The sequence below is a fragment of the Electrona antarctica genome (genome assembly GCF_951216825.1).
Source record: "Electrona antarctica genome assembly, chromosome: 11".
Lineage (NCBI taxonomy): Eukaryota > Metazoa > Chordata > Actinopteri > Myctophiformes > Myctophidae > Electrona > Electrona antarctica.
Window position 1 is genome coordinate 22,246,084 of NC_136792.1, and position 23,662 is coordinate 22,269,745.

At 40.9% G+C, this 23,662-nt stretch overlaps 1 protein-coding gene across 2 annotated transcripts in view; it reads right to left on the reverse strand.

The window, feature by feature from the left end:
• The window catches only part of dscamb (Down syndrome cell adhesion molecule b), a gene marked incomplete at its 5' end in the record, with an annotated part of 234,817 nt that overhangs the window by 187,844 nt on the left and 23,311 nt on the right, over nucleotides 1-23,662 (reverse strand). For both annotated transcript variants that reach the window (XM_079515045.1, XM_079515044.1), the window contains 2 exons: nucleotides 6,798-6,944; nucleotides 7,563-7,880. In XM_079515045.1, the coding sequence (XP_079371171.1) occupies nucleotides 6,798-6,944; nucleotides 7,563-7,880 (465 nt within the window). The remainder of the gene's footprint in view (nucleotides 1-6,797; nucleotides 6,945-7,562; nucleotides 7,881-23,662) is intronic.

The following is a 23,662-nucleotide window of genomic DNA, read 5'->3' on the forward strand; positions in this document are numbered from 1 at the left end:
AATGGAGAATTTACGTCATATGTAGATGAGCAAATCGGCTAAATGCCATTGACAATGAATGAACTTTGAACATTCAGTGGATTTTCTGTGATCTGGGGTTTTCTCGGTGTGTTCTGAAGCCTTTTGAGCTGCAATGAAAACAGGCAAAATCCCTCAACAGTGACATCTGCTGGCAAATTGTTATGTCATATATGGGATTTGTGGACTCTTACATCACAGTCCACAGGCAAATCAGATCGAAATGTTGTACCTACTGTACTTGTAATAAATTCCTGGGAGCTAATAGACAGTGTGAGAATTATCTCCTTCCTAACTGTAGTATGATGAAAAAGGGAATTCATTTATGAGTTTTCTGCCCATAGGCTATGTTCATTTACAATTGTGTAAATTGGGGGGGTATTTGCCCACCAACCAAATGTTGGTGGGCAAATCGAAAAAATGCAGAAGTAGAGCGTTCTTTGGGGCCACTGAACAACTTCCAATGAAATTACCAGTGGGGGGTGGAGCTGTCCGCTCTCTAGATTATATATAACTCTATGGTTCAAAATCCACATGTTTTCCACAGGAGATAGGTTCATGTACATAGCACAATCTACTGGGAGGAAAGCATCTCTCTGACCTAGCAAACAGAGCCAAACTTTTACCACTGAACCTAACGCACGCACGCACGCACGCACGCACGCACGCACGCACGCACGCACGCACGCACGCATAGAAGATAAACAAAAGGATAACAAGCAGGCCAGATGCATTATGCCCACCATATAAAAGATGGGCAGCATCTCCTCCCAGCCATTCTCCACATCCTACCCCCCACCTCCTCCTCCTCCTCATCCTCCTCCTCCCCTCTCCTGTTTTTCCCTGTGTCTTTCATCTCTCTATTAGCTCTGTCAATTGTTTATCAAAAGCGGGCGTAAGAGACGAGCAGTAGCCGAGCATTTGAAAGCGGTCGTGCTGCGAGAGGTCCATTTGAAAATGCATGACAGGTTAATGGTATGTTAGTGGCAACATTAGGGAGCGGAGAGCTCGCCGGCCTGCGCTCATTCACATTGAAAACAGGTCGCTTCAAATGCCTACTAAGCAGTTCTTTATTCAGAGCGGTAATTCATATTGTAATTAACTTTTCAATCACAGCTTATTAATGAAGACAGGACCTAGTCTGTAATTATGCATCTATTTTTTACCCCGATGTGAATCGTACGTCGCAGGATATTCATGATTTTATGAGATGTTATTTCCAGTTGCTTTCCCCTCTGCTTGCTTGGAATCGTTTTAAGATGTTAGATTTACAATATTAATAAAAAAGAATTACACAGTATGTTAGTGTATATGCCTACACTGCGTAGCATTGACATCCATAAAAAGATTCCTCATTGTGAGTCAAAGGCTGCATCGAGCCCACTGGTTCTCCACATTTTTGCCCAAAATTAATGTTTGTTTATTTAAAAAGATGAAAAAGATGTGAACTATACTTCTGCTGTGGACCCCCCTGGATGTTCAGCTGCATTAGCCAAATAATAAAAGGAAATATGTCTGATGATTATGTTATACAGTATCTATTGCCACTATTTTTGCAAGTGCACAAAGAAACCATCCGGGTTGCTGCACTGTGAGTTGAATAGACTGAGCATTGCTGCATTCTTCCTTACATTCTGATGAACAGTGAGGATGAAGTGCGCTTGATGTTACTGTTCCCAACAAAAACCTGAGATTAATAATTTAGCATGGCTGTGGGATAGCTTTATTTCATGTCCACCGAGACCAGGTCTTCTTTCATGAACATTTTAAGAAGAAAGAGGGGGGCAGGGGGGAGAAAAAGAGATTCGGAAAAAGGAAAACTAGGCTGGGTCAAACTGAGCAGAGTCCGCATTGTCAGGACCGTTGATAACCTCATGCTCTCTCTTTCGCTTTCTCTCTCTCTTCACTCCATCACACAGATACACACACAAATACAAAAGCACATGCAAGGGGTGTGTGCGCACAGTACACACAATCGCACACCATGTAGCCCTGGCATGCCGTCTTCATAACAGCGCGAGGTGCATTCTCTCATGCATCAAGAATCGACCATCAAATATTTATTGCCGACCAGCAGTGATTTTGACCGTGTGCTCATGCCTTTGACAGGCCTTGCCTGCTGCACTGTTTATTGGAATACACATGGGTAATCCAATATCGATGTTCTTTTGAATGCTTGCTAAAAAAAACCTCACAAGAACAACGAGCCAGACAGTACGATCCATCAAAATGTAAGTGCATATTCTACAAACCGCCATTTTAGATAGGCAAAACAATAGATACCTTTTAGGCAGGATAACTTATCTTTTCAGTACAGAGGAATAATACTGTACACAAACTACTCCAGACGTTTTTACGTCCTATTTCCCTGAACCTTTCTCCCTGACCTGCAACACAGTGTGGCAGGGCTTGCTAATTATCCAAAAACATATAGCATAACCGATATTTAGAACTAGTAACCGAATTATAACGAAAAAATCAGAAGCATGTTCATTTTTTTTTCTTATCAATAAATGTACACAAAAACATTCAAATAGATTTTTTTATAATCGACTAAATCAATTAGTCTGATTAACCACTTAATCCTGTATTATATTTCATTCATTGTACAAAGGTTGTGGACAGAAATAGAAAAAGATATGCTGATCTATAAGTGCCAGGCTTATAGATAATGATTCATCGTAATCGAGGCAACAGTTGAACACAATGGTGATATTGACTTGAAGTCATATTGCCGAGCCCTAAGGTGTGTTTTGGTAGGCTGCCATAGCAACCAGGCTAGGTGGACCATCACAAAGGCAATGTAAAATGAGAGGTGGAAGATTACTCTCCGCCTTCTCTTATAAAACCAAATGAAATCCACATTGCTAGAGCCCATATTTGGCAACCGGCTGGACCAGTGGTTCTCAAACCTTTTCATGTGAAGGACCCCCAAATTGATATATGAATTTGCCCGCGGACTCGGACCCCCATCTGAAAATGTTTTCTGCCAGGGACCCCCAGAAGAGAAGATTTATGTTTATAATGGGATCAGGATTCAAGTCACTTAGTTTCAGCCGTAGCAAAAATATTTTGTTTAATTTTGCACTGGAAATGCACTTATTTCTCAAAAATCAGACCCCTCTGAACTGAGTGCATGGTGCTGTTGGGGTGTCAGACTATTGGTTGTCGGATTATTGGTTGTCGGACTATTGGCTGTCAGACTATTGGCTGTCAGACTATTGGTTGTTGGATTATTGGTTGTCGGACTATTGGCTGTCGGACTATTGGCTGTCAGACTATGTAGTCTGTAATGTACTGTATACTGTACTGTATACTGCCTCTCATCATGCACCTGTGCATGTGGTACACCGTAGTCTGTACTGCACTGTGCTCTGTGCTGGTGTTACACTAACACTAAAAACTCAGCTTCCCATCATGCACCTGTGCACAGTGTGAAGCTCCACAGCGCCACTTTGTCACCTGTTGGTACCCTACACATATGGACAGACACACATTGGCTGCACCACACAAAAATGTGCGGTAGCACTACGAAGGTTGCCACTGGAAAACATTAAATAAGTAAAGAATTATTCTTCATTATGCTTACACAGAATGTGATGTAACGATCCTTTCCTTTCCTACCCTTTTAGGGCAAAACCTAATTAGAAACCTTTACTCAGAATATAGAGATGGGGATTATGAAGTGGGCAATATGAGAGTCTCCCATGACAAAAGCTTCAGTAAATTCAAGAAAAATAAACATTTCATTAAACCATCTTAGTAAAAACAAAACAGACCTTGCAACTGTACTTGGACCACTGTTACCCCTCTATCAGTACAGTAGAGGGACCCCCACTCTGTCATTTCTCAACCATTCCGGACGCGGGGCGGCTCGGCTGTCATAGGCATCTAAACATATGTATTCACTCCTAAAAGTATAAAACTAATAAATAGAATACATGTGAAAAAATATATTTTGTAAAGGCATGAAGTTTAAGGATAAACCTGACGCGTCGCTCGAATGCCAAAAGTGCCGAGCCATGAGCGCACGTGGGGACCGCATCCGTCATCGGGACTTGGGAGATCGGAGATAGGTACCCCAACCAGCCCACCACCACCAGTACCACACACATTAATGTTTAGGCTACGCATTAATATAATTGACAGGCCCATGCCACTGCAGCGAGCCTATCTAATATAGACCACAGGCACAGTGACAGACAGGACAAACAGCAGCGTGTGTGTGGCTGCCACGGGCTGTGTGCGTCCAAACTCATTCCAATGACATGTGAGCTATTTATTATTTAATTCATGGTTCACAGGTTCAGATTTTCGTTCACAAATATATCTTGTTCATTATATTAAATTAATAAAGACTTTAATAATTTACAACTTTATATACAACTAACAACATACAGTGACAGTTGAGATCGCAAGTTGCGATGTGCGCGTGTGTGTGTGTGTGTAGGAGGGGGGGTGTGAGGTGGGCAGCGAGGCGAGCAGGGGAAACTTTTGTATTGGCTTTCCATCATGTAACTATGGTTTCCATACGTTGTTTGGTTGTATTGCAGTTATTCATGTCGCAAAAACGAGAGCGAGGCTTGATTTCATAGGGCGTGCCAGATTGATTTCTACCGTCACATTTATCAACGCTACGACCGAAATTACGCAAGGATCAGCTATTTACGATCACTTCATAAATGCCGTGCCGACGTGAGCGAATTTAAGGCAGAATCTACACTGCATTAATAAATGAGGGCCCTAATGTCCTAAACTGTCACTTTTCAGGACTCAAATTCAAAAGTATCAAAAGTAGCAGATCAACAAGCTGACAAGCTCGTAATGTGTCGCTTCGCACCGCGTTCCGAGCTTGCAGATCTGCTACTTTTGATGATTTTGAGTGACGCTCTAGACAGTTAGTATGATCAAGTATGGCGTTAATTCTCACACACACACACATACACACACACACACACACACACACACACACACACACACACACACACACACACACACACACACACACACACACACACACACACACACACACACACACACACACACACACACACACACACACACGCACAAAAAGTTAGACTATGGAGATAAGAGGTTTCAGCCCGAGAGCAAAGATATAATTATGTGTATGCCCCCTTATTCTCTCTTGCCATCCATTAGATGAGGCCACACATAAAGTACGTATATCTGACTGGCTGCCAGAGTGGAGAGTACCTCCAGTATACTGTGAGTAAATGAAGGCACTGGCATGGATCAGAGGACACATCTTCATGCTCGAGCAGACGCATTTAAAATGCCACCAAAAAAGAAGAAAAAAACACTGTCCGTCCCCAGATTCTAGCCCTCAGTCAAATGACATCAAGTGCTCACTTACAGGTCCCCGAACGAACCAACCAACGGCCACAGTATGGAGCTAAAAACCCAGCCAGCGGGCAGCGCAGGAAGCAATCAAAGAGATAAGCATCCCATTTAGTTTCAGTGAGGGGAGGGAGGGGGGAGAAAATGAAGTGAGTCCACACAGAAAAAGATCTGATGTCTTTTCTTTCTTTCTTTTTTTTTTTTTTGCATTATCATGCTGCGCAGTAGGTTTCATCTGCCAGAGGGTAAATAGGTCAATGATGAGGCTATGTAAACCATTCCACTTTACCCCTCAGAGAAGTCAAAATGGAAGTCGGTTGGGGTCGGTGTGGTGACGGTATAGGATTAGTGGTGGGTTGCGAGGGGTGGTGGAGGGGAGAGAGAGAGTGAGAGAGAGAGAGAGAGAGAGAGAGAGAGAGAGAGAGAGAGAGAGAGAGAGAGAGAGAGAGAGAGAGAGAGAGAGAGAGAGAGAGAGGAGAGGGAGAGGGAGAGGGAGAGGGAGAGAGAGAGAGAGAGAGAGGGAGAGAGAGAGAGAGAGAGAGAGAGAGAGAGAGGGAGAGAGAGAGAGGGAGAGGGAGAGAGAGAGGGGGCAAGGATGGACTATAAGCCCAGTGATTGGTTGTGACAGATATCAACATCCTGTGGCTAGTGAGAGGACACGGTCACACAGCCAGCCAGCGCGGCTGAGTCCCTGGTAATGGCTGATGATGACAGTAAGCAGGTAAAATGAGTCATAGAGGGAGAGAGGGACATAGGGAGAGAGAGAGAGACGGAGGGAGAGAGAGAGGGAGGGAGAGAGCAGTGTCCACAGGAGCACGTACAGCAGAGAAAGAGAACACAGTCAAATCTCAAGGGTTCATTCATTTAACTCTGAGAGTGGTACAAATGGAACCAAATGGAACCTCAGTTTTGGTTCAATTTGTGCACTCTCTCAGAGTTACAAATGGTCTGGATGAATCAACACTGGTGTATGTACTGTGTAGGGAGGCGGCTACTGAGGGGGAAGCTTGTCAAACATTCCATAATAATCGCAGTTCTGTCGCCAAACACATAGAGCATGAGAATTTTCACGACAATCTAAATATTTAGTACCAATGTTTACAAAGGACTCCCAAATGAATAGGCCCTATGGTGTACCTCCACATTTGAAAAGCATGATTTTCTATTCCTTTGCCTCCTTGACCACAAAGCCTAATGGGTAGAAACCTCATTATGTCCAAAACTGTAACTTTTCAGGATTCAAATTCAAAAATAGCAAAAGTAGCAGATCTACAGCTCAACACGCGTTGCTTCGCGCCACATTTTGAGCATTGTGGACCTGCTACGGTTTGTGTGACGCTGTAGCGTGATCAAGTAGGGCGTTAATTTATGGGAAAACACAAAAAGTTCAAATATGGAGACGAAATGCTCAGGGGTCTTACCTGAGTTGAGTGAGACCGTGTCTTTCTCCCATGATATGACAGTGACGTAGGCCTCCACAGAGGCAGGGATAATGCACTTGAAGACCGCCACATTGCCTCGCATGGCCTTCTGGTCAGCCACGCGCACTGTGTAGGGTTCTCGAGACACTGCCAAGGGCAAACGAGAAAGGAGAGAAAACTGTGACTGCACACAAAAGCATTGCAAAAACCTAAATCTAAGCCCACAACTCGACAACATTTTGTTAAAAAAAAAATATATGTATTTATGTATGATGATGATACTACATTTAGTAGTTAATGTATGTTTTGTTGAACAATCTAAATCTGCAAAGTAACTACTAACTAAACCTATCAAATAATTGTAGTGAAGTAAAAACTATATTTTTTTCAAGCACGTTATTATTTTTTTTAATATATATTTACAAAAACATTATATACTGTATCATCAAATCAATTAACCAGTTAAGCCCCATTTTATCACCTCTGTCAGGTGGAAACCTCATGTTCAAATTCAAATTTCATCGACATGTTCATCTGCTACTTTTGATACTTTTGTGTAATGCTCAAATACTTTCATATGATCAAGTAGGGTGTATGTTTTATTGATTGTATGATCAAATAGGGTGTTTATTTATGAAAAAGAAAAAAAAGTTTGAATATATAAGAGGGTTCTGCCCGACAGCCACAAATTACATTTTTGTAATGGATTAAATTGATTGGTTGGTCTGTTCCACCCCCCTACTGAATGATCCAACGGTTACTAACCTGCCTTGATGTGCACATCCTGGCTGCGGATCTTGCCCGTGGGGTTCTCGGCAGTGCAGTAGTAGGTGTTGTCGTGGATCAGCTTGCTGAAGCTGGAGGGCAGGAAGTTGAAGATCTGCAGCGTGCCATTGGGGTGGACGTGGCGGATGCCCGGCACGTCGTAGATCTCCTCGCCCGTCGCCAGGTACCAGCGCAGCGAGGCGGGCGGCGCGCCCGCGGCCGGACAGGGCACCGAGGTCCCTGTGGTGCTGGCGAACACTACCTCTTGCAGAGATGCATTGACGAAGTACAGGCTGGAATGTAGGTCTTCACTAAAAACTGCACAAGGGAGGAGAGAGAAGTAGAGGTGGTCACCGTCATGACATTGGAAGATGACAAATTGGCAATAGGCTCTATTCAGCACAGCAGCCATTTTGGAAATAACTCTTCCTACTTCCGAGCCTCGTCCGACTTCCTTCACTGGTGTTACCGATGTTACTATTTAAGGCTCTGTTCCATTCTGGTCAAACCAAGTCGAGGTGCTGCTATTGTGCATGTTGGCTCACTGGAAACACTGTGCTACACCGGTGGGTCTCAAAGCTATCTATTCTACGTCTGAGCATAGACATGGTAACGCCCCGCCTGCCTCTGATTGGCCTACCGACACTGCCAGCCTTACCAGATTTTCCTCCGAGTTGGATTATGCTGGATAGTCTGCCGCAAGGTTTCTCCGTGGTGGGAAATAAATAAGTACGATAATACAAGGAACGACAGCTTGGCACGCGTGACAGTAACTTTTATGTTTTGTAGAAGAGGCAAACTAATATATTGTTTATGCAGTCTGGTGGGACCATTGGGGCAAGACGGGCAGTGTCGGTAGGCCAATCACAGGCAGGCGGGGCGTTACCATGTCTATGCTCAGACGTAGAATAGATACAGTATACGCAGTCTCAAAGTGTCCTTATAGGTTCCAAATGGCCCCGTAACCCGTACGGGTGTGTAACTGAGTTATTTCCAAAATGAAATGGCTGCTGTGCTGCCTGTATACTGTACAAGTGTACATACAGTAGAGCCTATTGTCGTACAAATTATTGCAATTAAGGATTTACAGATGTGACATTCCAAAGTTTCCAAAGACCCTGCCATCGGCATTTCAGTGAAACATTCCAGCAAACAATGGGGGGGATTTGCCGAATGTGAAACGGTGTCAGGTGTAAATTGGCCTCTTTTTCACACTAAATCAGGCAAAACAAAGGGGGGGGTTCAGGAAAATATCAGGAGGACATCAGAGGACAGTCATGTCTGTAACAGTGAGTGGTTTTGGCATTGGATATTGGAACAGAATTAATTTCTGATTGACTTTTAGGCTTTGTAAACAAATATTGGGTATGACATCAATGTTGCAAACGTTTGCAATGTTTAACAATTTTTGAAAATGTATTAAACATTTTTAGTTTTTGAAATATTTAGCCACCCAAAACGGAGACGCCAGGTAAAAAGAGCATGAACAACAATGTGTAATTAATGAAATTTCCATCTTTTTTTCTCCATATTTTTTACTTTTTCATAAATGAATGCACTACATGATCATACTGCAGCTGTGCAGCATCACACACAAAATCAAAAAGAGCTAAAGTAGCAGATTTACAAGCTCAGTTTATTTTAGCCTTTTGTTTTTAACTGTTTTGTTATTATTATGTAATAATTGTGAGAGGCCTAAGAGAGAAGATGAAGACTATGGTGTGAGTTGATCAAATACAGGAATGGATAAATGCAATGCATTGAATGCAACACAGAAAAAGAAAAAAAAATGTGCGGATAAAGGATTCATTACCAAAACAAAGGCAGGTCTGCAGTTTGAAAAAGGCAAGAAGGTGACACATTAACAGACTGGCTAGGTCTTTTTAAGGTGTTTTAGAAATGATTTTCAGGTCATGAAGGTTATACAGTCTCTAGTGATGCTGAGTTTATCTTTATTTTTTTAGCAATAAGAACTCTTCATGTGTGCTCCCCTCCATGGGAGCACAGCAACATGAAATCAACATAAAGGGCCATCAATTATGAAATAAGGTCAGTTGCCTTGTATAAAAAAAGCCTTGATTATGCTCCAATGCTTTGATTGGAGTGAGCATCACACAGTTACAGAGAATGATGTTAAATGCATCTGTGTGCGGGAGCACTCTCCAGAGGGATGGAGGGTGAGACATGACAACGTGGGACCAATTAGCTCCGGCAGGCTCACTAGTAATTGCTACCTACGCGTTTGATTTCTGAGTGATGCGGCCAGAGGATGATGGTCTTGTGGCTACACACACAGTACAGTACAGCACAGCACAGCACGGCTCACCGTCTCAGCCATACGTACGTGTGTGTGTGTGTGTGTGTGTGTGTGTGTGTGTGTGTGTGTGTGTGTGTGTGTGTGTGTGTGTGTGTGTGTGTGTGTGTGTGTGTGTGTGTGTGTGTGTATAGTATACTGTATTGTGTTTATGTGTTCCCAAAGTTTTGGTTCCCCAGTGGTCCAATAGGTCGCCAGCAACATAAGGAACAGCACTGTTATAAAATAGCACAAGCTTGTAGATGACAAATCTTCTCTTATTGGGGGGGTGGGGGTTGAGAAGCAACGTGTTTAGTGCATGTAGCTCTCCGTAGGCTTCTGAAGGACACAGAGGCTTTGCAGTATAGATGTCTTACGCCCGATTCATCTTACATCTTATTATGGGAAAATATTATTATCCAGTCAGGGTGAAGTGTTGAAAATAAAGAATTCAAGCATAAAAAACACCATTACAAACCAGTGAGGTCTGGGCAACAGCCCGTCATCTTGGACACCTCTTATAGGCCTACACAGAGATGTTATCCTAAATGGTCATATAAAGAAATACTAATGCTAATCCACAACCACAAGAAAGATTATGCTGACTGATTACCGGTAAATTAAGGACATCCATACTAAAACAGACCCCTATCCCTTCTGGGCTGGACTGTCGAATGAACTCCACATTGCAGTTAGAACTGCAGTGCAGACTCCCAATCTTCCACCGTAATCTGAAGACTCACATCTTCAGACCCCACCTTAGCCTGTAGCACTTGCCCCAGCCTCGACGACCTTGCAGGCTTATGCAAAAATGAAATGTAGCTACTCTACTTCTCTCTCCTGTGCAGTTATATGACACATGATTGTGTAGACACAACCTGTGTGTGTGTATAGTTTAAATGTGCAGATTATTATTTTTTTTGTGTGGATATTCTACTTTTAGACTGATGATAGGTTCTTGGTTTACCTATGATGCTAGTGTAGCCAGTCGGGAAATGTCCCTCCTGGGCTACTGTGGATATACAGGCCAGAGCTCCTCCCACTTCCTGCTTCCTAAATGTTTGGTGCTTCTTCCTTCAATCAAAGAGATACTATATAAAGATGCGACACTCCCATTAAGTCCCATAGTAACAACCAGTGCCTCCGCCATATTGGTGTGATGACGCAACTTCCGGTTGCTCTAAAAAACATTTAAAAGTAATTTTAAATTTTAAAAGGAAAAGATATATAACTACAACCATTATAAAGCATTATTGTTTGATATAGCCTACATGAAACCTTTCTCCCCAGACAGTCAGAACATCAAGTCATCTTTATTCATGTGACACATTTATAAACAACAGTTAACCCAAAGTGCTTTCCAAAGGGTCATGACCAAAATGATAGGCCTATTATACTGTATAGGCCTAGGGCCTACATACTAGCCTACAAAAGCCAGGCATATTATAACTGTATAGGCTTACATAATAGCACACAAAAGCCATAATGTGAAACAGATGAAATACAATAACATTAGCCTATATATTAGAACAATCTAAATTGTGATTATGCTAATATTAACTTATTTTTATTATTACATTATTGACAATTCTATGGGTTGTTTTGCTGTTGTTTTAGCAGTCTATGAAATATGTAACAGCAATGGTGATTTTCACTGTGTAGCATATTATTTGGGTGATCAAGCCAGGCCAGCCTAAACGGCTATAAGTGATCATGTGCCCGAAGACGTTGCTCACCCGATTTAATTATTTATGATTCATTTAGAGCCGACAGCAGAGCATAGAGTTATATGAGCAGAGCTTTTCCAGTTATCACTGGAAAAGTAGCGTTCTGACTACAGTCTTTGGAATCACCACTAGATGGTGGGAGCGGCAGCGTTGCCTCCATCTTGGTGTGATGACCTCAAAGCGCTGTTGCAATACCCGCCATTGACTCCCCATTCATCCAATTTGTTTTGTGATCTGCTTGTATAAACTATGTTAAACTCACCAACATTGCAGCTCTAGGCCAAGCTTGAATTATCCTCTTGGTATGAGCTACTTTCTGTCAAGAAATTCTCTGCAGGTGATTCTTTTTCTAAGTGTTGGAGTTTGGAAGCACTCGTTTTTATTAACGGGTCACGCTGCTGCCTCCTGCATTATGTGCAAATGCGAAACAGGTGGTACGCAGGACCGTTCAGTGACTTCGACGAGTGCTTCCAAACTCCAACACTTAGAAAAATAATCACCTGCAGAGAATTTCTTGACAGAAAGTAGCTCATAACATGTCTACGGTGGATTTTTATGAAACAAAAGCTTGGCAGATTGAAAGAGGATAATTCAAGCTTGGCCTAGAGCTGCAATGTTGGTGAGTTTAACGTCGTTTAATACAAGTAGATCACAAAAGCAAATTGGATGAGTAGGGAGTCAATGGAGGGTATTGCAACTCTAGATTCATCCCATTATAAAAAAATCTAGAGTTGCAAATTGCGGCTATATTGTAGATAATGTATAGATGTAAGGTATAATTGACCTTGAGACTGACCTTTTTTGTCACACTTTAGGCCCTGATCCTAGTGACTCTGCTCCCTGTGTTGAGCCTTTCACATGGGTTGTGTTCAATAGTCATAGGTAAATGTCATTATTTTGTTTATATACAATAAATCTGTTTTGTACTGTGTATTAATGTCTGATTTGATTATTTTGTTGAATAAACATTGCAATCTTGGGGGAAATCCTTGTCGCAGTCCATTTATTGTCACCTTTGTATTGAGAATCTGTTGTGTTTTAGGTTGATGTGAACATTTAAATGGTCTGAGTGAATTAACGCTCTTAAATCAAATGCATTTGATGTATTACCGTGTGTTGTCCTTGCTTAGTCGCTCTGGATTAATACTGTCTGCTAAATGCCTAAATTGTAACATTTCTATTATAGGTGCCACGCATCGAAAATAGCAGACCTATGAGCTTGTAGGTCTGCTATTGTCAACGTGTGACACCGTCACGCAACAGCATAAACTCGGGCTGCAGTGTCACCAGGCCACCGGCAGCCGGGCTGCATCATGGGACCCTCCCCAGGGGAGAAAACATTTTAGCACTTCATAAATTCCTAACAAGGTTTCAGATCGCAACCGTTTCCAGCCCTTTTCTCTGCTTGAGCAGTTTCAAAAGCCATGTACGCTGTTGTGACTTTCTGCGAGAGACATATGAGGCATAACCTACCAATACGAAGCACGTTAACATTCATACGAACAATATAACACTCAGGTATACAATTCACAATTTAGATATTTAGGAGACGCTCGTATCCAGAGCGACTTCAAATAAGGAATAATCACATACATAGAATGCAGACAGACAGTGTAGTGCCTTGTGAAACTACGATAAAAGGTATACCATAAACCTAGCATCTGTCTAAACAATCTAAATAACAATCTGTACATTGAAACTACAGTATAGGGTACCAGGTAAACAATGAGGATTGGCCCAGGTGAAAAAGAAATATACTAAAGTATAGTACATTTATTATATAAATGTATTATTTTCAAAAAATTTAAGTTGTACTTAGTTGCACTAAAGTTGCACTAAAGATATATTTAAACATATTTTAAATATATTTTAATGTACTTTCCCCCCCGAAAAAAATACAATTTAATTACAAATAAAGTACAGCACAGTACACTTTTGCTGGTGTCATTAAGTATATTAAAGTATACTATCATTACATTTATAGTGCATTAACAATACATATCAGGTACTAAATAAATATATAGAGTATATTGCAATTATGCTTAAAATATACTATCAATGTATTGCAAATATACTTGTATTTGTTTCAAGTATACTATCAATGTATTACAAATATACGAGTATGTAATAAATTAATTTGAAGTATACTTTTAATAGTTTGAAGTAGTAATGTAATAATAACACATTTAAACTCACTACAAGTACACAGACAATTAATTTAAAATATACTATTATTACAATTAAAGTATGTTTGTGTTGTAACATTATTATTACATTGCTAGTACACTTGAAACTATTGAAAGTATACTTCAAATTAATTTATATTATACTCCAAGTATATTTTGAGCATAATTACTATACTACTATTACTATATATATTTATTTAGTACAAATGAGTATATTAAATATACTTCTGAAAAGTATAAATTTGCATATATTCTTAAAAAAAGAATATGCCAAAAATTGTCATATTGTAAAGGCTTGAGGTATAGTTGCGGCCTGCAAGAGCCATGACAACTCTTTGTTGGAGCAACCATCAACAACAAACCCAATCCAACAGAAACTACACATACAGTATGAGAGAGACTGGCCAAATGAACAGACATTTACAGTCATGGTTTTACTAAACAAATTACATAAAACAACAGAAATCACCAAAAAACACTAACAAAACACTTAACACAATGACCCATAAAATAACGCCAATATGCATTCTAATATTCACCACAAATAAGAACAATAACAGACAGTCCTTGGAACCCCAGTGCATGCTGGGAAATGGACTTCCTCTAGCCAGTAAATTTTAATACACTCAAAATATAATAATTTTAAATATATTTTAAAGGAAAGGTACTTAAGTTGAACAAAAGATAAACATTATTTGAATACACTTTTAAAAATTACATTTGATAGTTTTGTTTAGTACACTTAAACAAATTACAAATTAATTTATGTTGACATTTAATGTGTATATATTCAATATATTTTGAATTTACTTAATAACAATACATTACAAATATAATGTAAGAAATATATTTCTAATAGCATCCAGGAACATTCATGAATAGTATACTTAAAATAAAGTAGACTAAAGTAAACTTTAAGTGTAATGCTTTTTCTGTATACTTTGTCAGCATTATACTATAAATGCACTGATGAAAAATGTACTTTTATGAAGTATAATTAAGTGAAACTTCAATACATTGGGCATTAACATACTTACAAAAATGTATACTTGAACATATTTTGATTGTATTTGTGAAAAGTATACTTTTTATATGCATATTATAGTATATCTTAAGATAAGTGCATATTGAGGATACTTTCCTAGGAGTATACTGTATAAGAACTTCAAATACAATAGTTTAAAATATATTTAAAATTAAATGTACTTAAGTTCAACAAAAACTTAACATTATCAGAATATATTTTTGAAAAGTACATTTAATTGAATTAGAATTATGTTGACATTCAATGTACTTTCTAGAAATATATATTGAATGCACTCTGATTATATTTGTAAAAAAATGTATTGGAAAAAAATGTACTGTTAGCATGCTTTGACAAAAGTACCAATATACTTTTAGTACAAAAGTATACCTTCAGTATAATAAATGTACTAAAAGTATATTTTTAATATATTAAAATACATTACTTTTTCACCTGGGGGGGCTTGGCCCCCCTCAGTGTTTGCCCAACGCACGTGCGTACTGTGTGTAATATGCCTACCAGCGGTAGTGGTCTTGGTGGACATGGGGCCTTAAGTGCTACTGTATATGGGGTGAGGTGGAGTCTGAAGACATAGTCTGAAGGTGTCATTTGATGTTAGGAGAGGAGAAAATCATTCTTTGTTTACCTGGCCTGCCTGTCCCCGTTTATCTGTTTGTCTGTCTAAGCATTCATCAATCCAGTGTCTCGGTCAATCTGTCAATCGGTCAATTTGATCAGAGCTGGTATGGGCAGCGCCGGGGTTGTGAGCACAGGAGATGCTCCGTGTCTGTTAGTGCCTTAATGAGCAGCAGCGTAGCGGCGCTTGTTCACATTAACTCTAATTCACACTTCGTCATGAGAGGAAAATAAATTATTTCTGGGCAGGCGACACACAGCGCTGTGTGTGGAAGCGTGAATTAGGCTACCGCCTCACAGACGAGACCGAACCTTGCCCAGATGACAGCTAGCTCTCTGGTCACATACTGTACACACCAGACACCACGGGAATGACTCATAGTGCCTGCATGTGGTTGCTGTCGGGCAGAAACCTCTTATCTCAATATTTAAACTTGTTTTTTCATAAATTAACGGCCTACTTGATCATACTACAGCATCACACAAAAGCATCAAAAGTAGCCAATCCACAGTAGATCTGTTACTTTTGCTATATTTTAATCCTGATAAGTAACAGTTTTGGACATATGAGGTTTCCACACGACAGACGATGTACACTAAAATCACACAGAACAGTGAAAGCAATAGGCTTTATTGCATGGGTTTTAAATCCTCTTAGCAGCATTAAATTGTACTTTCCTGTGCTTTTTTCTGCAAACTGTTAATACAGTAACCTAATCAATCAATCAAACATGCACACACACACGCACGCACACGCACACACACACACACACACACACACACACACACACACACACACACACACACACACACACACACACACACACACACACACACACACACACACAGGGGAATCCTGAGATAAAAAACGTCTGACATCAGGGGCCTCCCATTAGACCCAGCCATTTAGGGATAAATGCAAATCTGCTGCTCCCATTCCACCTCTCTGCCATCCTACTGTTCATTACAGGTGATTTATAGTTAGCGGTGTGCCTGTGTCACACATTGAAAAGAACTGATCTACAAGGTAGCCAAATGCATCGCACTCACTGTTTCATTACACCAGCGTCACCAGAGCAGTGGTTCTCAAACATTTGTGTCATGATCCCCAAATTTTGGCCGCGGACCCCCATCTAAAAATGTTTGGTGCCAGGGACCCCCAGAAGAGAATATTTGTGTAAATAATAATAATAATAATAATAATAATCCTAACATTTTCAATATTTTGTTTTTAGGGATTTTAGCATTGGAACATGGGACTAAATACGGACTAAATGTCGTAGGCTCAATATGTCAGTTTGTTACCTCCCCCTTCACATTTAATAGATCCTGTGATCTTTTGTAGCCAGATGTAATTTATTTTGTGATGTGTGTCATAATTTGTCATACGGTCTAATATTTTCTGATACAGTAAACCTTATTCATCTGACACAGCAGACTAAATAAAATCTTAGTCTTGAGAAATATTTGCTAAAGGATAATTCATTCAATAGCATGCATACAGTACATCCACTTGTTACAAAGGAAAGCAATATATAATACAATAAACTTTGTGCATACAGTTGGGTGCCACCGATATTGTCCCTTATCATTTGACCCATTTAGGCCTGACCTCAACATTTTAAAAAATCCTTCTAAATCCTCCAGTTTTCTGAAATAAATATTTTCACGATTTTTCAAAAATAGCAGACCTACAAGCTCATAGCGCGCCACTCGGTGGCGCGCTATGAGCTTGTAGATCTGCTATTTTTCAATAGCTAAATTATAACATAATGTTTAAAACACCAAAAGGGGTTCCCGCCCAAAATAGGTTAACTGTCCTTTTGCGCAGATCACGCAAACCTCAGCAAAAAGAAAAGGACAATATCGATGGCCTCCAACTGTAGGTGTGAGCTCCTTTTAACCACATGAACTATACAGTAGCTTACTAGCTTCCCTCTGTCTTCTGGTGAAAAGCAGATCTACATTATAAGCTCAAAACATGTCTTGCTGAGCTTGTAGATCAACAATTTGGAGTTGAGGGAAGAAATTAGCCCTGGGGGACACCGGGACTAAATAGTCCCGGTAATATTATGATTATTATGAAAATATTATGATTTCTGTGAGGAATATGTACATATATAATTCATATATTGTTGCCGTCGGGCAGAAACCTCTCATCTACATATTTTAACTTTTTGTTCTGCTTCAAAAGTAGCAGATCTTGGAAGCTCAAAACGCGTCTTGTTTTGGTTTTTGATTGATTGATTGATTGATTGATTGATTGCAGAATGGATACAGTCAAGGAAGTTACAGGTCAATAGAAAAAATGCTAAGAGGATAAAACCAGAAAAAGCACTAAGACTTCTTTACATAGGATTCCTCCATTGAGCTTGCCATTTTTTAATTTAACCCATTTTGGGCGGGAACCCCTTTTGGTGTTTTAAACATTGTTATAATTTAGCTATTGAAAAATAGCAGATCTACAAGCTCATAGCGCGCCACTCGGTGGCGCGCTATGAGCTTGTAGGTCTGCTATTTTTGAAAAATCGTGAAAATATTTATTTCAGAAAACTGGAGGATTTTAAAGTTTTTTTTTTAAATTTTGAGGTCAGGCCTGAATGGGTTCAATCCTGAAAATTAACTGTTTTGGTTTCCACCTGACAGACGATATCAGTGATTAATAATAATAATAATAATAATAATAATAATAATAATAATAATAATAATAATAATAATAATAATAATAATAATAATAATAAATGAATTAATGGTATACTTTCATCTCAACAGTTAGCTATATAATATACGTATTATGCAATCAGTGTTTGCATTTGGATCAGTCACTTTCAATTCACTTAACTTCTAGATGTAAAATGGCAGCGATCCAGTTCTTCAAGTGGTAAATCCAGCAGTAAAGGATGGATATTGAGAAATCCCAGTTGAACCGCCAGATGAAATGAAAAGTGAAATAACCCCCATCACTGATGTGAACGTTTACAGCAATACTTTCAGTGTGCTGGCCTCCAACGTTACAACTCACTGCAGACTGTGAATGCTACATACCGTAGGAAGGCTGTTTCATCAGAACAGCAGACTGTGAATGCTACATACCGTAGGAAGGCTGTTTCATCATAACAGACTGTGAATGCTACATACTGTAGGAAGGCTGTTTCATCACAACTCACTGCAGACTGTGAATGCTACATACCGTAGGAAGGCTGTTTCATCAGAACAGCAGACTGTGAATGCTACATACCGTAGGAAGGCTGTTTCATCATAACAGCAGACTGTGAATGCTACATACTGTAGGAAGGCTGTTTCATCATAACTCACTGCAGACTGTGAATGCTACATACCGTAGGAAGGCTGTTTCATCACAACTCACTGCAGACTGTGAATGCTACATACTGTAGGAAGGCTGTTTCATCACAACTCACTGCAGACTGTGAATGCTACATACCGTAGGAAGGCTGTTTCATCATAACTCACTGCAGACTGTGAATGCTACATACTGTAGGAAGGCTGTTTCATCATAACTCACTGCAGACTGTGAATGCTACATACCGTAGGAAGGCTGTTTCATCACAACTCACTGCAGACTGTGAATGCTACATACTGTAGGAAGGCTGTTTCATCACAACTCACTGCAGACTGTGAATGCTACATACCGTAGGAAGGCTGTTTCATCACAACTCACTGCAGACTGTGAATGCTACATACTGTAGGAAGGCTGTTTCATCACAACTCACTGCAGACTGTGAATGCTACATACTGTAGGAAGGCTGTTTCATCATAACTCACTGCAGACTGTGAATGCTACATACCGTAGGAAGGCTGTTTCATCATAACTCACTGCAGACTGTGAATGCTACATACTGTAGGAAGGCTGTTTCATCATAACAGACTGTGAATGCTACATACCGTAGGAAGGCTGTTTCATCATAACTCACTGCAGACTGTGAATGCTACATACTGTAGGAAGGCTGTTTCATCATAACTCACTGCAGACTGTGAATGCTACATACCGTAGGAAGGCTGTTTCATCATAACTCACTGCAGACTGTGAATGCTACATACTGTAGGAAGGCTGTTTCATCATAACAGACTGTGAATGCTACATACCGTAGGAAGGCTGTTTCATCATAACTCACTGCAGACTGTGAATGCTACATACCGTAGGAAGGCTGTTTCATCATAACTCACTGCAGACTGTGAATGCTACATACTGTAGGAAGGCTGTTTCATCATAACTTGGCATTTATCGCTGGAACGGGAAGAAGGGCTTTGCAGAAAAACAGACTTTGAATGAAGTGAATTCTGTGGAAAGTGTGTATATAGTTGCTGTCAGGCAGAAACCTTTTATATCTCCATATTCTAACTTTTTGTGTTTTGTTCATAAAGTAACGCCCCACTTGACCATATTACAGTCACACAAAAAAATCTAAAGATCAGATCTACAATCTCGAAAGGTGGGCCAAAGCGACACGCTTGGAGCTTGTATACAGATCTGCTACTTTTGCTAGTATTTTTTTATTTGAAACCTGAAAAGTAGTGTGTTTTAACAGGGGGAACAACGGCGAGCGACACATGCATTTCATTGGCTATCGCCTAATCGGCGTCGCCCAATACCGCTGGACATGTCGCCCAAAAGTTAAATTATTTTCATCTTTTCGGGCAACGTTCCTCCACCCACTTTTCGACCATCGCCTGTTCACCTGCTATCGCCGCCGTTCGCCGGTAGTTGCCGGGTCCCATAGACAAATTCGTCTGGCTGTCGCCCGCTGTTCAGTACAGTTCAGTTTTGGACATATGAGATTTCCATCCGACAGAGACGATATGCTAGTACTATAGGGTTCCTTTAAGATGTTGGTTTTGTGGTTGTTGATTTTGGACCTATTATGCTAGGTCTTTTCAAATGGAATTGGTTATTGTGCTTTATATGTGTTACGTTGGAGTTTGTGTGGCAAGCGGCAGGGCCAGCGAAAATAATACATCAAAAGCCATATTAAATTCCAATTCTTTCTCTTCCCCAGCTGGTGCAGAGAATATCAATGTTCCCTGTGTTCTGTTGATAATACAGAGCAGAGCTATGGGTGGGGTGGTGGAAAAAGTACTCACAAGTTTTATTTAAGTTAAATATATCAATACTGCCATATAGAAATACTCTGTTACAATTAAGTCCAGTATTTAAAAAGGTAGGCTATGAAAAGTAAAAGTACTCATTATGCAGAATGTCCCGTTTCAAACATACATTTAAAATGTATAAAAATCTTTTGAAAATAGCTGATGTACAAGCTCACAATGTGTCACATCGCGACACATTGTGAGCCGCCCACAATAAGTTATTATTGTGGGCGGCGGTTTAGCCGTCATCAAAGTGATGAGGTCAGCACATTTGCACATTTTTAAAAGTCTGTTCAGTTGAATACTTCAATACCGTAGTTTAACTCAAGTAGAAATGTGACAGAGCAACTTTCACTTGTAGTGGAGTAATATTTGACCAGGAGTACCAATACTTTCACTCAAGTCTTGGGGTTGAGTACTTCCTCCACTGATAGGGAATCTATCTCTAAAGATGAATAGCTTTGAAATCATTCATGGTTATATGTGAATCAAGGAAAAGAACAATAAAGCATGCACATCCACTCACAAAAAAACATGAACATGAAGAAACAAAGATAAGATATCTGCACACTGATAGGATATCTGCACACTGATTTTGATACTCCCACAGTGAAATGTATACATTAATACATTTCACTGAGGTAGCATGGAGAAAAGCCTGTGATTATCCATTCTCTTGTTCTACAATTGTTTTGTTTTATTTTATCAGGCACCTGTTGACATTTCGGTTGTGTGAACGATCTTGGACTGCATATGATCAAAATCAATCATGTGTTACTGATGTTACATTCAAGAAAATAGTGTTTGTTTCATATTTGAGTTTGAAATATGGTGGTGATCATTTGAGAGATTTGTTTTCTTCCTTCGTGATTTAGTGACACTGAACCCGTGTGAAGTAAGTGGTGCAACCACGGAACTTCCAGACCCACATGAACGCGCCCATGATGCCGGCCCGGTTCCGGCGAGCCGCCCCGTGTCCGAAACGGTCGAGAAATGACAGTGTGGGGTTCCCCGGGGGTTCCCGGGGGGTCCCCGGAACATCCAGACCCTCAGGAACGCGCCGAGGGGGCCGGGTCGGTTCCGGTGAGCCACCCCGTGTCCGAAACGGTTGAGAAATGACAGAGTTACCGTGTGGGGGTCCCACACTGTACTGTACTGTACTGTACTGTACTGTACTGTACTGTACTGTACTGTACTGTACTGTACTGTACTGTACTGTACTGTAACACCCGAAACCATCATACAGTTAATGTGTGTGTGTGTGTGTGTGTGTGTGTGTGTGTGTGTGTGTGTGTGTGTGTGTGTGTGTGTGTGTGTGTGTGTGTGTGTGTGTGTGTGTGTGTGTGCGTGTGTGTGTGTGTTAGGCTGCGCAACAGTGACACTTGGTTGTGACAAACAACCAAACGCTATTTTCGTGCTCGGACAGATATTTTCGTGCTCGGACAGACCCAGAGACACACAAAGCTCTGTAATGAAGTGGTTGCACCACTTAAAAATCCATTATCTGGCATGTAGACGCTATGGTGATGTGATGTCCAACATCAAGACAGGGTGAGATAAAGAAAACTGAAACTATTGTGTAACCCAGACAGACATCTACACACCTGTTCCCAATTCAATACATGTAATTCATAATTAAATCTACAGTTCGCACCTTTGACAAAAAAATAATCAGGAAAGTCTACAGAAAAATGAATAACTCCCAGACATCAAAGTCTCCAGTAAAATGTAAATGAAAGTACTTAGTTAATTTCATACTAAATTGAATGCTGGGGGAAAAAATGCTACAACAGCATCTGAGCTGCAGAGAAGCAGATCAAAGGAAGATGTGGATACTTGAAAAGCCTCCTATTCCGTGCAGCATTGGCCAAATTGGATTAGGATTTATGTTGCTGCAGTTTTCACATTCGTCTATTTGAGATATGAAAATCACACCCGTGTGAAGTAAGTGGTGCAACTCCGTGTGGGGGTCCCGGGGGTCCGCGGAACTTCCAGACCCGCAGGAACACGCCCAGGGTGCCGGGCCGGTTCCGGCGAGCCGCCCCGCGTCCGAAACGGTCGAGAAATTACAGAGTTACCGTGTGGGGGTCCCCGGGGGGTCCTCGGAACATCCAGACCCCCAGGAACGCGCCCAGGGGGCCAGGTCGGTTCCGGAAACGGTTGAGAAATGACAGAGTTACCATGTGGGGGTCCCCAGGGGGTCCCTCTACTGTACTGTACTGTACTGTACTGTACTGTACTGTACTGTACTGTACTGTACTGTACTGTACTGTACTGTACTGTACTGTACTGTACACCTGAAATCATATAGAGTTATTATGTGTGTGTTAGGCTGCACAACAGTGACACTTGGTTTTGAAAACCAACCAAATGCTATTTTCGTGCTCAGACACAGGTAGCCAGCCAGCCAGGCAGGCACACACACACAAAGCTACTTAATGAAGTGGTTGCACCACTTAAAAATGTGTGAAAGCAACTCAATTTAGACTGGCTGCAGCATTAGAAAAAAATTATTTGAATTAAGCCATTAAAACCGGGAAAGCGTCTGTGTCATTTTAGATTTAACCACTTTAACTATTATTTGAATTATAATTTGGCTATTCAAAAATAGCAGATCTGGGGGCACGGTGACACAGTCGGTAGTGCTGTCGCCTCACAGCTAGAGGGTCCTGGGTTTGATTCCCGCTGGGGACGCTGTGGGCTGGGGGCGTGTTGTCTCCTCTGCGTCATCAGTGCCCATACCCGAGGCGGGGTTGGCGAAAGGGCCTTTCTGTGTGGAGTGTTCTCCCCGTGTCCCCTAGGGTAGGTACCCTCACAAAAAACATGCAGTAATCCTGGTCTCTAAACTACCTCCCCCTGGCCAGCCGGGGCGCCAAATAGAGGGGAAAGGAACTAGTCGGAATAACGTGTTCCTTCCACGCGCTATGTCCAGCCGAGGAAACGCCCCCCCTGTCAGGTGAAAAGAAGCAGCTTGGACTCCTCATGCATAGAAGAAAGCATGAGGTCCCCCATGAGCTTCCGCTGCCCCCCTCCAGGTTGGCAGAGGAATTGTAGAGCCCTGGATTACATTAGATAATTGACACTGGGTGAAAAAAATGGGCTGCAAAATCGTGGGATAAAAACTTAAG